Genomic DNA, 13,059 nt, shown 5'->3' on the forward strand with positions numbered 1-13,059 from the left:
CAACAATAAAACTATTAAACACAAGTAAAAGTGTATCTATATATATTTTTGTGTGACATATTTTTTTACATTTACTTTTGAATTACTCTTCCTCCTTCCTCATTGAAAATTTCTGAATCTGTTTTTTATTTAAAAAAAATGAAAGTCTCCTTCCTCACTGAATGACCATTTCCACTGAGTGATCAGTTCATTTTCACATCCCATCTAGAAGTTGGATCAGGATTGTCCATCAAACTAGTACACGTCCTAAACTCAGATTTTAGATGAGCTCAAAGAAACTTTTCCACTTTCAGCAGCCTTCATCATTCTGAACACTGAAGGTCAAACATTCGAGAGAAGTAATAACATGTATATCTTCTAGGGGGGAGGACTTTAAAGTGACTTACATTTTTTTTAATTATAAATCCCTTTATAATATTTGTCAAAAACAGAATAAACCAAGGCTCAAAATTAGATGATCATTGTTCCTGGGTACCAAAATCTACTATAGTGCATATTCTTTAATGACTTGTGCACTGTCTGTGTGAACAGGGTCAGGACGACCTGCGGCAAGATGCGGTGATGCAGCAGGTCTTTGGCATGTGCTCCATGCTGCTGCAGCGCAACACAGACACCCGCAAGAGGAAACTCAACATCCGACAATACAAGGTTACCCTTATTTTTAAGAGGACAATAAATTAAGATTGTGTGTCTGTTGCATTTTCAACATGTAATTACTTAATTTTTTGCTTATTAAATAAAAACAACTGTTCATTACCCTGTGCTCACCACACACGCTTCATTCCAGGTGGTGCCTTTCTCGCAGCGTAGCGGCGTGTTGGAGTGGTGTGCTGGTACGGTGCCCATCGGGCAGTTTCTGGTGGATCCCATCAAAGGAGCCCACAAACGCTTCCGACCTCAGGACTGGACCAACCTGGTCTGCCGCAAAAGGATGATGGTATGTCTCAAGGATCAGTGGTGTTGAATGGAAAACATACAACACACCAAAAATACTTTTAAATTTGTTTACATTTATTTGTAAGAAAAACATTGGTGTTTCATCACCTTATCTCACTGTTGTGTCTTTTTCATCCTGAGGATTTGAAATGAATTGGCTGAGCTTTGACAATCTTATTTAGATTGATTTCATCAGAAAATCTCACTCTCCATCTCTACAAGAAAATAACAAACACCTGTCCTGGTAATCTGTGTTTTGCTGTCATCATAGGATGCTCAGAAACTTGCATTTGATGAGAAGCTCCAGGCCTACAGCGAGGTGTGCAGGAAGTTTAGGTCGGTCTTCAGGTACTTCTGCATGGAGCGGTTCCTGGATCCTGCCGTGTGGATGGAGAAACAGCTGGCTTACACTCGCAGTGTGGCCACCTCCTCTATAGGTACGCAGTCACAACACTACACTACAGTATGTTCACCCCAGGTTATGTTCTACAAATGCGTCATGTCGCAAACAAATACACAACATCATGAATCAGTCGTATTTGGGTTGAAACATGTAGGTCAACTGTTTTCAGGAAGGTTGTTTATTGATGCAAAACAAACATGGAGCTTTTCCTGCTTCGTCTTGAAAGCACTTCCCGTCTCCTCCACAGCATATTAACATTATGTTCTCAGTGTGAGGAGTTAATTATGTACCAGTTTGCCCCTCAGGCCGTTTACCCGACTACCGAGCACAAATTAAAACTGGGTAAATGGAGACTTAAGTTACTGCATTACAGTAAGAAAGTCATTTTTCGCTTCATATGTAAAATAAAATAGGGTGATATAACAATATATCATGAATGACCTTCTTCGACACACTACAGTTTGGTTTCAGTCACAATTAATTACTTTTTGTTTTGTGCCCACAGTTGGCTACATTGTCGGTCTGGGCGACAGACACATCCAGAACATCCTGATCGACGAACAGACGGCTGAACTGGTGCACATCGATTTAGGTAGATTCTACTCTCGTTTATGTGAACACAGAGCTCTACTCATCAGGAAAGGTCACTTTTTAGTTTAATTATGGTCATGTTGTGTTTCCTCTTCATGCGTTTGGTGCTCAGGTGTGGCTTTTGAGCAGGGGAAGATCCTCCCCACCCCGGAGACCGTCCCCTTCAGACTCTCCAGAGATATTGTAGACGGGATGGGCATCACTGGGGTGGAGGGAGTTTTCAGGAGGTGAGGTGGAGTCATATTCAGATGATGCTGTCTCATGATGTTCCTAAATTTGTTGTTCTCACATTGATTTGTATGTGAATTGCAGTAACTGTAACTTATCTGTCCACTCTACAGAATATATTATAGGATATTTAGTCAAGTCCTTGTTTCCTGTTTCTCTCTATCACAGTCAAAACTTGTTTTGTATTAATCTGTCATGTCTTTTTAATAGACATGTTTTGCAAATGTAACTCCAAAAAAGTGCATATTATATTTTGCGCTACTGTTGGTCAAGTATACTCTGAGCATTGAAGGCTGACACTGTTTTTTCACCATAATACAGACATCTACATCTGAGATAACAACACTGATCACGTCATTCAGTCAGTTTTAGTTTTTAGTCTCACTATACGTATAAAGTAAGAGTTTTCCCACCGGATTTATTTTAAAACTTTAACTTCTTTGATAGATTGAAGAAAGCTGAATAGCGAACTCGATGGAGCAAAATCATTTTAAATGTTTAAAAAAAGTAAAAGATTTGTGTTGGGAGATCAACTGTTTTTGAGGTTAGGGCAGGTGTGCAGTGAGTTATAGTAGATGCAGTGACTAATCACTTTCTTCTCTGTTCAGATGTTGTGAGAAAACGATTGAGGTGATGAGGAGCTCTCAAGAAGCTCTGCTGACTATTGTAGAGGTACGAGCATGGTCCGGTCTACACTCACACACACAGAGTGAACACAAAGGCACCTCAGCTGCTCATAAATGCCATTTCTTTTTCTCTTAACCTTTTATTAAACTTTTATTTCTCCCTTGTGGCAGTGAGAGTAATTACAAAAACCCTGTCAACACGTGCTTACGTCATAGACTCCGTTGTTGTGGCTGTAAAACGATGGATGAATTGTGGATGAATGAAATAAAAGTCTGCCCACAACCCCCGCGAAATGAATGACCTGAATTTGATTCATTCTTTTCATAACATTAGGAAATTCAAGAAGAGCCGCATGGTTGAATTCTCTCATCCCTATTCAAGCTAACACAGTGCTAAACCGTAAGTTAGCCATGCTCTGCCCACAGGGTATGCATCCATACTCTCACCAGACATCAGGGCTGTGTACTCAGGTGTAGTGCTGTCAGGATGTTTATTGTATGCATTAAACAAAGGGCACAAAAACATTCATTTCTGGGTACAATAATTTAGATCAGTAGTTATGTTGGTATATATTGACAATACAACCCTCTCCAAATGCATGCACTGCACAGGTAAGTGTACCAACATGTAAGAGCACTGTACAGTGTGCGATTGCACGAAGGGATGTGGGCTATTTGAGACAGTGTATGTGTTTGTGTGCTGTGCAGGTGCTGTTGTACGACCCCTTGTTTGACTGGACCATGAACCCTCTGAAAGCCTTCTACCTGCAGCTTGACGAGCAGCAGGAGCTCAACGCTACACTGAGCTCCACTATGGGGCGCGATGACATCGACAACCATCGTAAATCAAGGTGATAAAAAAAAAAAAAAAAAAGAGCCATTCATGTTTTCTACCTCTGTTGAATCTCTTACTCATCCTCTCGTGCTCTTCTTCCTGCAGTGACAGTCAGAGTGTCAACAAAGTGGCGGAGCGGGTGCTGCTGCGGCTGCAGGAGAAACTGAAGGGGGTGGAGGAGGGCACGGTGCTAAGTGTGGGGGGGCAGGTCAACCTGCTCATCCAACAAGCCATGGACCCCAAAAACCTGAGTAGACTCTTCCCAGGATGGCAGGCCTGGGTGTAGACCTGAGAGAAGGTACTCTCGGGCTGGTTTCATTTAAAACGAAGGGGTGTATCATTCAACAGATGAAAGACCGAATTTTTCATTCCAGAGTCAACAAATCAACACCGTAGTGTCCTTTTAAAATCAGTCTTGAAAAATAATCAGTGCAATCAGCAGTAGTTTTGCAGCAGTAACCTGCACATGACCAAGTCCTGACGATATAAAACAACCGCTTAACACTATGCGGCAGTGAACAGCCGGGTCGGAGCAGTGACATGTTTCCTGCAAATTTTGCACTCTCTTTCTATTTTACCCAGTTGGATGTGAATGCTTTGTCTGACTTACAAAATAATGATTTATTACCAATGAATAGCCAAAGATTTTTTACTATGAAAACATGCCTAATGAATGTATGATGTATGAAGTGATGCCTTTAAATAACTTGAAATGCCTTTAAAGTCCTTATCCAACTGGGTTTTGTTTCACTTCAGCAGTTTATGAGCAGTTTGTCTTCCAGTGTATTAGGTTAATGAATGTTACATTATTCTACAAGGCTGACACAGTATGACTTTTCGAACTGCACGTCCAGTTCTTACTATTCAACAGCTACGTTATGCTGCTTTGTATCACTTGCCTGCTGCTCTTTAAAATGATTTCTGTATCATAAAATAAATAAAACAAACAGCAGTAAAAGTTTTAGTGTTTTTTGTTAGAATTGTCTCTCAGTTTACATTCGAGGTGTACTCTTTGCTAACCACAAATTTACTCACAGATAATAACTGCTTTCTAAATGCTTTTTGTCGCTCATTGACTCATGCACCAGATCCTAATGTGTTTGCCTGTGTACTTCATGAAGTGGAGTACCTTTCCATTGCATACTCATTGTCAAAGTACTTACTCAGCCCACTGACAGGTCAGCAGATAACACCAGTGCCACGTTTAGACGAGGCAACAGTCCTTATTGTGCTTGTTGTGTGCTCAGGAGGGAAACTTCGAAATGTGAAGTGCAGAAGGGGACGTTCACACAAAGTCTTCATTTGATCACAGAGTGCAGAGAGCAGAGCGGGAGACAGGAGATGCTGGAGATCATAACTTTATGTTTCTAGACAATAGAGCTGTGAATCCTTTCTTTTACAGCTTCAGACACGGATGCCGAGCAGATTATTTGAACATTGACGTTTGATTCATCACAGGAAGACATTTTTTCAGCTGCAAGATATCGTTGGTTTAAACAGAAAATGATCACCGGTCTGGTAAGTTTTAATTTCTCTTTCTTTCTACACTTTAAATATACACATTAAAGAGTATCTCCTATTCATACTGTAATATTAACACTAGCACTGAAAATATTGAAATATTGCACAAACAGTTTAACCAATGTGTTAAACAGAAAAAAAAAAGAAAAAAAAAACCCCCCCCCCCCCCCCTAAAAAGTCCAGAGTATGAAACCTATATTTTCATCTTTTTTTTTTTTTTTTTTTTAATTTTTTTTTTTTTACCAACAGTATGTGAACTCAGGTCCTGGTTTCATCCTCGAAGATGACAAGTGGAAACATGCTCCACTCAGCCAATCAGATGTTAAACCCCAGTATGTTCACCATCAGGCCCTGAAGCCCCCACCTGAGAACGACCACTCCATCCCTAAACATAAAGGTAGTGTCCTTTCATCACACCATAACGTACATCTCTGACTCTAATACAACTATTAAAAGCAAGGATTTTTTTTTCAAAGGCAGATTAAAAAGGTTAATTCATCAAAGTCAGGTTTATTGGCCAAGTAAATGAACACAGAATTTCCTTCTGTCAGTTATGTGACTCTCAATCAATACAGACAGTGTACGTATTATTTACAGCAAAATAAGACTGTGATGGTGCAAGCAATAGTATTGTGCATGAAATAGTGATGTGTGAGTGGTCGTACAATGCAGTATTTGTGGATGTAATAACTATCCGAAGAAACTAGAGTAGCTCCGGCAGAGAAGATGATAGTGGTCTTCTGTCTGTGAGGGTGAAGGCACGAGGAAGGAGTTACAATCACATGGCTGTGAGGTTTTATCGCATATTTTAATGTTTCCAGTAGATTTAGCAGACATAAGTGACTGTGGATTTAGACATTGGCCAAATAAAAAAAAAAATGCAATACACACTCATAATTAAATCCTCTTTATGCCTGAATGATACTTAAGTCTGATAAATAACTAATTAATGGGATCAAGTTAAAACGTATTGCCATATTGAGGACAGTCGTTGTTCTATGTATAGAAATGGAAACATTATTCCTTGAATAGATTCTACAACACATTTAACAAGTGGGAGTAAAAAGGATTCCCAGTGACAGTGTGTGTTGTTCTGTCAGATTTCAAACAGAGGTGTGTTAAGTTCAGCGTGGCTGCTGTGATCTGCCTGCTGCTCCTCCTGCTGCTCGCTGGAATCCTCCTCGCTTATTACTGTGAGTGTCAGGACTTATCCTGACTTATGCACTTTATGTCCATCAAAGCTTAAAGAGACACCCGCACATATTTTGTATGTTCTCACAGAAGCCCCTGTCTTTGTGTTGCAGTTTCCTCATCCTGTGTTCACGGGCTGCAGTGTGGCGACGGGAACTGCGTGTGGGAGTCGCAGTGGTGTGACGGGGTGAAGGACTGTCCTGCAGGCCAGGACGAAGACAACTGCGGTAAACAGCCTCACGCAGGGCCGTAGTGCAGAAAAAAAACACTTAAGAGCTGTTCATATACTTTTACATTTATAAACTAATCAAATCAAACTTTATTTATTGTACCCTTCATGCAAAATTGAAGTACAAGAGGTTTCACAATGCAATAAAAACACAACAATTTGTTAGGAAGCTAAAATAGAATAAAAAGACAATATGAAAACTGGTGACATGGCAGAGTATATAAAAGTATAGAAATATACATAAAATAGATTACAAGCTCTTTGACAGGTCTTTGTCGGTACTCGTCCCACTGCATCATACTTTGAATGATCTGTAGCTTGTTCATATCTTTACTTGGAGGGCCAGAAAAGAGAGCGTTACAGTAATCGAGCCTGCTGGTGATAAAAACGTGTACGTTTCTCAGTATCGGGTTATTGGACTTTAACAATTTTGACAATATAAAAAGCATTTTTTGTGATATTACTGATGTGAGATTAAAAATTCAGATCAGAATATGGAAGATTTTTCAACTTCAACTTTAATGTTAATCCACCATATGACATACAGATCGAAAAATTGTTTCTCAGTCCCACGTTGTGCAAAATAAAAAGATAAAACAAGGAAAGTATAAATATGTAACAATAAAAATCAACGCTTAACTGTAGTGTATATAAGTACAATGTAGTGCAAATACGGGTCCATAGTGCAAAAGCTCAGGCTTTATGGGGTGAGAGGGACAGAAGGGACAGAGTTCAGCATCCTGACGGCCTCACGGGCGAAGCTGTTCGTCAGTTTGGAAGAGCTGCGGTAGAGCCTTTAGTAACCTCACATGTTGTGCTAGTATTAACCGAGGAGTGGTCCCCAAGAGAGACAGGATAGTCTCTGTCAGACTTATAGGTCCCCAAACTAATATAAAACTGATTCAGAAACTACAATCTTTGCACCTTTTACAGCTAAATGGGACACCTCGATTTAATTTTTTCCTCATTTATTTTGGTTAACACGGCAGTTTACGTGATATTTTTATGATTTCTTACCTTTATTTTTCAATTTTATACTGTTTTCTGAAATCATTTTACACTGTTCATGCTGGTTGGGGTTTTTCAGAAGAGATCATGTTAATGCAGCTAAATATTTAATCTTTCATTTACACTCTCGTGTTAATTTAACAACTGTTAATTGGCAGTTATTTGTGTGTGTTACTTGACTCTGGTGTGGCAAACTTCTTCACATACTTTCTAAAACGTTGAGTCATCGTTTGTTTTGTTATTTTTCCGCTGTTTGTGCTCAGTGAGGCTGCACGGCTCCAGTTTCCTGCTGCAGATCTACTCGACTCAAAGCCAAGACTGGAGAGCTGTTTGTTCTCACGGTTGGACCGAGCAACAGGGGAGAGCAAGTTGCCAGAGCATCGGATACCGCAGGTGAGGTGCTCGGGTTACTCATTCAAAATGGCAGCAAAATGTATGAAGGTGTGTTTGAATGAAGTTGTATTTTCCATGATGTGGTTTGACAGGGGCACGTATTTTCAATCAGACCAGGAGCAGACTGACTCTGATGGTGGATTCCTAAAAGTAAAGTCGGGTTTCAACCCTCAGGCCTCCATACTGAAACAGTTTGAACTCAGGTGAGTGATCTGGTAAAAACAAACCAAGATGCGACTATAAATATTGAATCAACTAATTTAAAAATGTTTTGTCATCCACAGCAACATGTGCCCTAAAAACAGTGTGGTGTCCTTGCATTGTACTGGTATGTTACTATTTAGTCTGAAAAATACAAAAGGAATCACCAGAGTTGAATCCATTTGGGGGGAATTGTAGTGCTTTCCATCTCCTTCATGCTCTTGTGCTCCCATCACAATAAATGAAAAGCTCTACTTTTGTGTCCTTCAGTTGTCCAATGATTTAACATGTGAAACATAAAAAAAGAGGCCAGATCAAACTGACTGACTCACTCTCTCCTTTACATTTGTAATGTTCCTTGTTTACACTTTGACTACAGTCACAAAGAATCGTGACCTCTTCTCTACCTGCTTGTAAAAGCAAAAACAGCCAGGTTCATCCTCTCTAAAAGCGGTCTTATTTTCAGATTGTGGGAGCGGGCTGAACTCCAGCAGGGCCTCTCGGGGCCACCTGGCCTCTCTGGCGTCCTGGCCTTGGCACGTTAGCCTCCAAGTTTCGGGTTCCCACCGCTGTGGAGGAGCCATCATCTCCCCCTACTGGATAGTCACCGCAGCACACTGTGCGACCAGGTGAGTCCTCCTTCATTTCACTCCTTCCAGCAGCAGCTGTGGTCTGATCCGGTCTGCGTCGACTCTCTGCTGTTTCTCCTCCTCTGCAGGGCCTCCAGTCCTGGAGACTGGGCAGTGTATGCCGGAGTAGTGGATCCATTAGGAACTCTGTTTAACCCTGCTTACTCCGTGAGTCGCGTTGTAGCACATGAGGGCTTCGACCGGATGACTCGCCAGAATGACATCGCTCTTATGAGGCTGTCTAAACCTCTGGACATCACAGGTGCTTGCAGACAGATTTACAGAAACGGGAGTGCTGCAAAGAAGGAACACATTTATCTTACGACAACACAGCCACACTCAGCACAGTTTTCCTGTCTTGATTTCCGGAACATAAAACTAAATGTTCTTGTGAAGAAAAGTGCATTCAGCCTGATAAATATTAATGAGATGGATAAAATAATAATCTATTTGTACAGAATTTCTCAAAACAAAATTACAAAATGCTTTACATGAAAAACAAAACAGGGTTAAAAAAATGTCTAAGAAAGAAGCAAATATAATCAGGAAAATTGAAATAATACAAATAAAAACCCCACAAAAATGTAAAACAATGACAGGAATGATAAAACAGGAAAGACTTGGTGGAAAATAAAAAGAAAAGAAAACAACCATAAAAAACAAAAAAATAAAACAGAGTTGTATAATTAATAAAAGTCTTTTTTTTTGTTTTTTTGAAAGATGTCACTGATCCTGCAAGCCTCAGATTATCAGGCAGGGGGCTCCAGAGCTTCGTGCCCCCCCCCGTTTGCTAAAACCAAGTCACCTTTAGTGTTGAGCTGAGACTCTGAAACAGTCAGCAGAGCCCTGCCCGAGGATCTGAGGCTGCATTGAGACTCAGACGGGAGCAGCAGCTCTCCAATGTAGCTGTGAGCTGAACCACAAAGTACTTTGAATGTGATCAGTAGGATCTTAAAATTTATCCTAAAACTGACTGCTAACCATTGAAGAGAGGCCAAAACAGGCCTGATGTGATCGACTCGTCTAGTATTTGTTAAACGGAAGATATGAAGGAAACAGAAGGTGGGATGTATTGCAGGACTGTTATGTTAGCCTGTTAGTTTGAGCTAAGTGTACCTTATAAAATGTCACCTGAGCCCTTTTTCTGTTAAAATCAGTTGATAATTTCAATGTCCTGAGAGCACTTTACAGACTTTAAGACTGAACACACTGTCACTTTTTGAGTAACATCCTATTTTCCCTTTGTAGATTTATAACAGAAACAATAGAAATATTCTTCTTTTTTTTTTGGTAGCCTCCAGTAACATTGCAGCTGTGTGCCTCCTGAACGTTGGACTAAACGTCAGTGCTCCTCAGAAGTACTGGACAACACGATTTGGAAACGGTGAGACAATGTTAAATGAAGTTATGTGACGTGAACCAAACCAATGCTTTGCCTCATTAATGGAAATTCACAGGAAATAAGTGACACCCAGAAATTAAATATGAAACCCAAAGCTCTGCATCGTCCTTTTTCTCCTTTATCTAGGTGGCTCCACTGTTACCATGTATATTGTTACTGTATGTAAGAAAATACCAACATGACTTTAAAGAGGTGTCAAGAGGGTGTGAGTGGTGTTTCACCTGTCGTGTTTCTTTGACAGACTCCGGCTCTTTGCATCTGATGGAGGCTCAGGTCTCCCTCGTAGAGTCTGCAGAGTGCAACAGTTCCATCGCTCACAGCGGCAGGATATCACAGGACATGTTGTGCACCAGAGAGACTGAGGCCGGAGCCAGTGTGTGCCATGTAAGACAAGCGTCTTCTCTCTCAGCAGTGTGAAAATGACATTTAAATACGACATAAAACCAACACAAATACACCGGCTTAAAGTCACAATGACACGATACACACTCGCATATTGCCACGAGTCTGCAAGTGTTTGTTAGATTTGTTTCAAAGCAGAACCGCAGACGTCTGCAGGGTGACTCCCATCCCACCAAAGCACTGCCTTCAGAGTTTATATGTTTCAGTGATGGCTGAAAATACATCCCATATGTACAGACTCGACCGACCCTGGAGTATAATGTGCTCAATATATCTGGGTGTTTTTTTTTTTTTATCACACTAACAGATCAGAGGCATAAAAGGCTGTTTCTGTTCGTGAAAGAATTCAAAGCATTTTCATGCTCTTGTGAAACTGGCTTTGCAGTACAGTCAAACGAGACCTGCACTATGTCCTGTACATGGCAACAGCTTTAAATATACAGTCATTTTGTGGCTTAAAACAGACAATTTATAGAGTCAAGTCAACAATGAATGTAAAGTTAGAGCCACAGAGGAGGCAGCTGACTATGATATGTTTTATTTAAGTCATTCAGTGCTTTTCATGGACTTTTAATGCTTCTTAAACCGAATGAAAAGAGTTTATATTGTGACCTCAAAGTCACTGTAGTCTGTAGTTCACCCTTGTTCGCTCAGTGTGTCCGAATCTCTGTCTCAGATCGACAGTGGTGGCCCTCTGGTGTCCCTGATGGACGGACTCTGGTGGCTCAGAGGGGACAGTATTTGGGGGGAGCACTGCACTGGGCAGAATAAACCAGGTGTTTATGGCAACGTCACACACTTCCTGGACTGGATCTTCAGTCAGATGAAGGTAAAAACTGTCAAAGTCAAAGTCATTTACAGATTACATGAGATTTTGGAGGATTGTTTTTTTTTTTGCTTTGAGGGCCTGATGTAATAACAAGTTATACCCAGCTAGTGCTCTTAGCTTGACTGAGGCTGGATGTAATAATACATACAGTATATGTCAATTACAGCACAGCAGATACACAGACATTAGGATCTTATTGTAGTTTATTCATCTTATTTATTCAACTGTTTGACCAGTCAAAAGCAGACATTATGTTTGGCCTCCTTTACTTCGATGGTCCTGGGATTTATATCTTCCACTAATCCAAACAATTATTAAACTACATAGTTCTACCTCCAATATAATGATCATTAAAAAGTCAATATAGTTCTGTGTATATTTAGCTTTTTATATAGAAATGTGGCAGTTGTTTACATACAAGAAACTGATTTACATGTATTTTTATTTATTACAATTTACATGTCGAATAATGTTCAAACACAGAAAAAAAAATGTACTTCATGAAACATTTTCTGTTTACAGAAGCATCAAGATGACTGATTACAGGACCAGAAGTAACCCTTCTGAGATGTATGAGACTCACACAAGCTGTAACACAACCTCATTTCCTACATTCCTTTACGCACTGCTGTTTTTAAAAATAATTTATGTCAGTTATTATCAGACTGAACAGGAACACTGTTCAGTTTAAGGTAATACACCTAAAATGTGTTCTTATTATGCAGTATAATACAGCTTTAGTATGTCTTATTTTGATGTATCTATGTGAAGTACCACATTTTACAATCGCCTGTATTTACTGTATATATGATTAAAGATTTCCATGTGCTTAATAGTGAGCCATTAAATGAAGCTACCATGTGTCGACACAAGATGTCACTCACAAACCACATCAAGTTTGTCCCGCTGACTCCCAAAATGTTATTAATTAATTTAAGATGATTTACATCTCTGACTTTATGCATATTTTATTTATTTACAGCACAAGTACAATTTTGGCACAGAAAAACACACTTATTATAAATAAGTGAACATTCAAAGATTCAAGTGTACCTTCAATTACACAATTTTACAGCTTTAAAATGTGTTAGTGCATCTTGGGGGCGAATCACTCGACTGATATTCTGATCCAAGTTTCAGACTGATTGTGCTGCACAGTGTCAGTGGAGGAGCGTCTTCTTTCGACTGTCATTGACTTTACATCAGAAGCTGTCACTCGTCTGAAGAGACGGCAAAATGGTGTTAAGCAACAATTATTTTTTTTTTTTGCTAATAGCTCAGTCAGCTTTGCTAGAAAGTTGACTGTAGCCCAGAGATACTGAGAAGGAGTAGGTGTTTGTAACATGTCACTTTCAAAAATCCTTTGGCTTCTAATTTAGAGTTTGATTTGTATAAAATGTACAGTATAAAATACCCCTGAACGTCTAGTCTAAAAAGCAAAGATTTGGAATAATAATAATAATAATAATACAATCACGTTGAAAGAGATTTAAATATAAAGCTGAACATCTACAGAATTAGTAAAATGACATTAACGCAACAAATTGCATAACAAATCGAGAAATATTGATCTGTCGCTTTATGTTACACTTTTGATCGACTTCAGAAACAAAGTGCAGTTCAGCAGAATAAAGT

General features: G+C 39.7%; 2 protein-coding genes across 2 annotated transcripts in view; both read left to right on the top strand.

Moving 5' to 3' along the window:
- atm (ATM serine/threonine kinase) overlaps positions 1–4,561 on the top strand; it is a 28,739-nt gene extending 24,178 nt beyond the window's left edge. The window contains exons 56-63 of the mRNA XM_069706654.1: positions 532–648; positions 788–937; positions 1,208–1,373; positions 1,845–1,931; positions 2,043–2,157; positions 2,767–2,830; positions 3,493–3,635; positions 3,725–4,561. Of these exons, the coding sequence (XP_069562755.1) occupies positions 532–648; positions 788–937; positions 1,208–1,373; positions 1,845–1,931; positions 2,043–2,157; positions 2,767–2,830; positions 3,493–3,635; positions 3,725–3,905 (1,023 nt within the window). The 3' untranslated portion in view covers positions 3,906–4,561. The remainder of the gene's footprint in view (positions 1–531; positions 649–787; positions 938–1,207; positions 1,374–1,844; positions 1,932–2,042; positions 2,158–2,766; positions 2,831–3,492; positions 3,636–3,724) is intronic.
- An 862-nt stretch (positions 4,562–5,423) lies between these two features.
- LOC138616426 (transmembrane protease serine 2-like) lies at positions 5,424–12,078 on the top strand. The gene is made up of 12 exons (XM_069690715.1): positions 5,424–5,472; positions 6,241–6,333; positions 6,445–6,558; positions 7,832–7,961; positions 8,054–8,164; positions 8,246–8,289; positions 8,629–8,791; positions 8,881–9,053; positions 10,086–10,175; positions 10,435–10,577; positions 11,272–11,424; positions 11,947–12,078. Exons 1-12 carry the CDS (start codon positions 5,424–5,426, stop codon positions 11,962–11,964), a joined length of 1,281 nt encoding a protein of 426 aa, XP_069546816.1. The 3' UTR covers positions 11,965–12,078.
- Positions 12,079–13,059: the final 981 nt, after the last annotated feature.

The sequence above is a fragment of the Brachyistius frenatus genome, unplaced genomic scaffold, assembly GCF_029030835.1.
Source record: "Brachyistius frenatus isolate BFR_SWC_R1_liver_20210118 unplaced genomic scaffold, ASM2903083v1 Contig_1, whole genome shotgun sequence".
NCBI lineage: Eukaryota > Metazoa > Chordata > Actinopteri > Embiotocidae > Brachyistius > Brachyistius frenatus.

Bases quoted from the DNA above. Each gene is read 5' to 3' on its own strand.
- LOC138616426 (XM_069690715.1), top strand. From the start codon at position 5,424: ATGACAAGTGGAAACATGCTCCACTCAGCCAATCAGATGTTAAACCCC. The intron at 5,473-6,240 runs GTATGTTCACCA...TTGTTCTGTCAG, and splicing joins CAATCAGATGTTAAACCCCA to ATTTCAAACAGAGGTGTGTT. The intron at 8,165-8,245 runs GTGAGTGATCTG...TGTCATCCACAG, and splicing joins CTGAAACAGTTTGAACTCAG to CAACATGTGCCCTAAAAACA.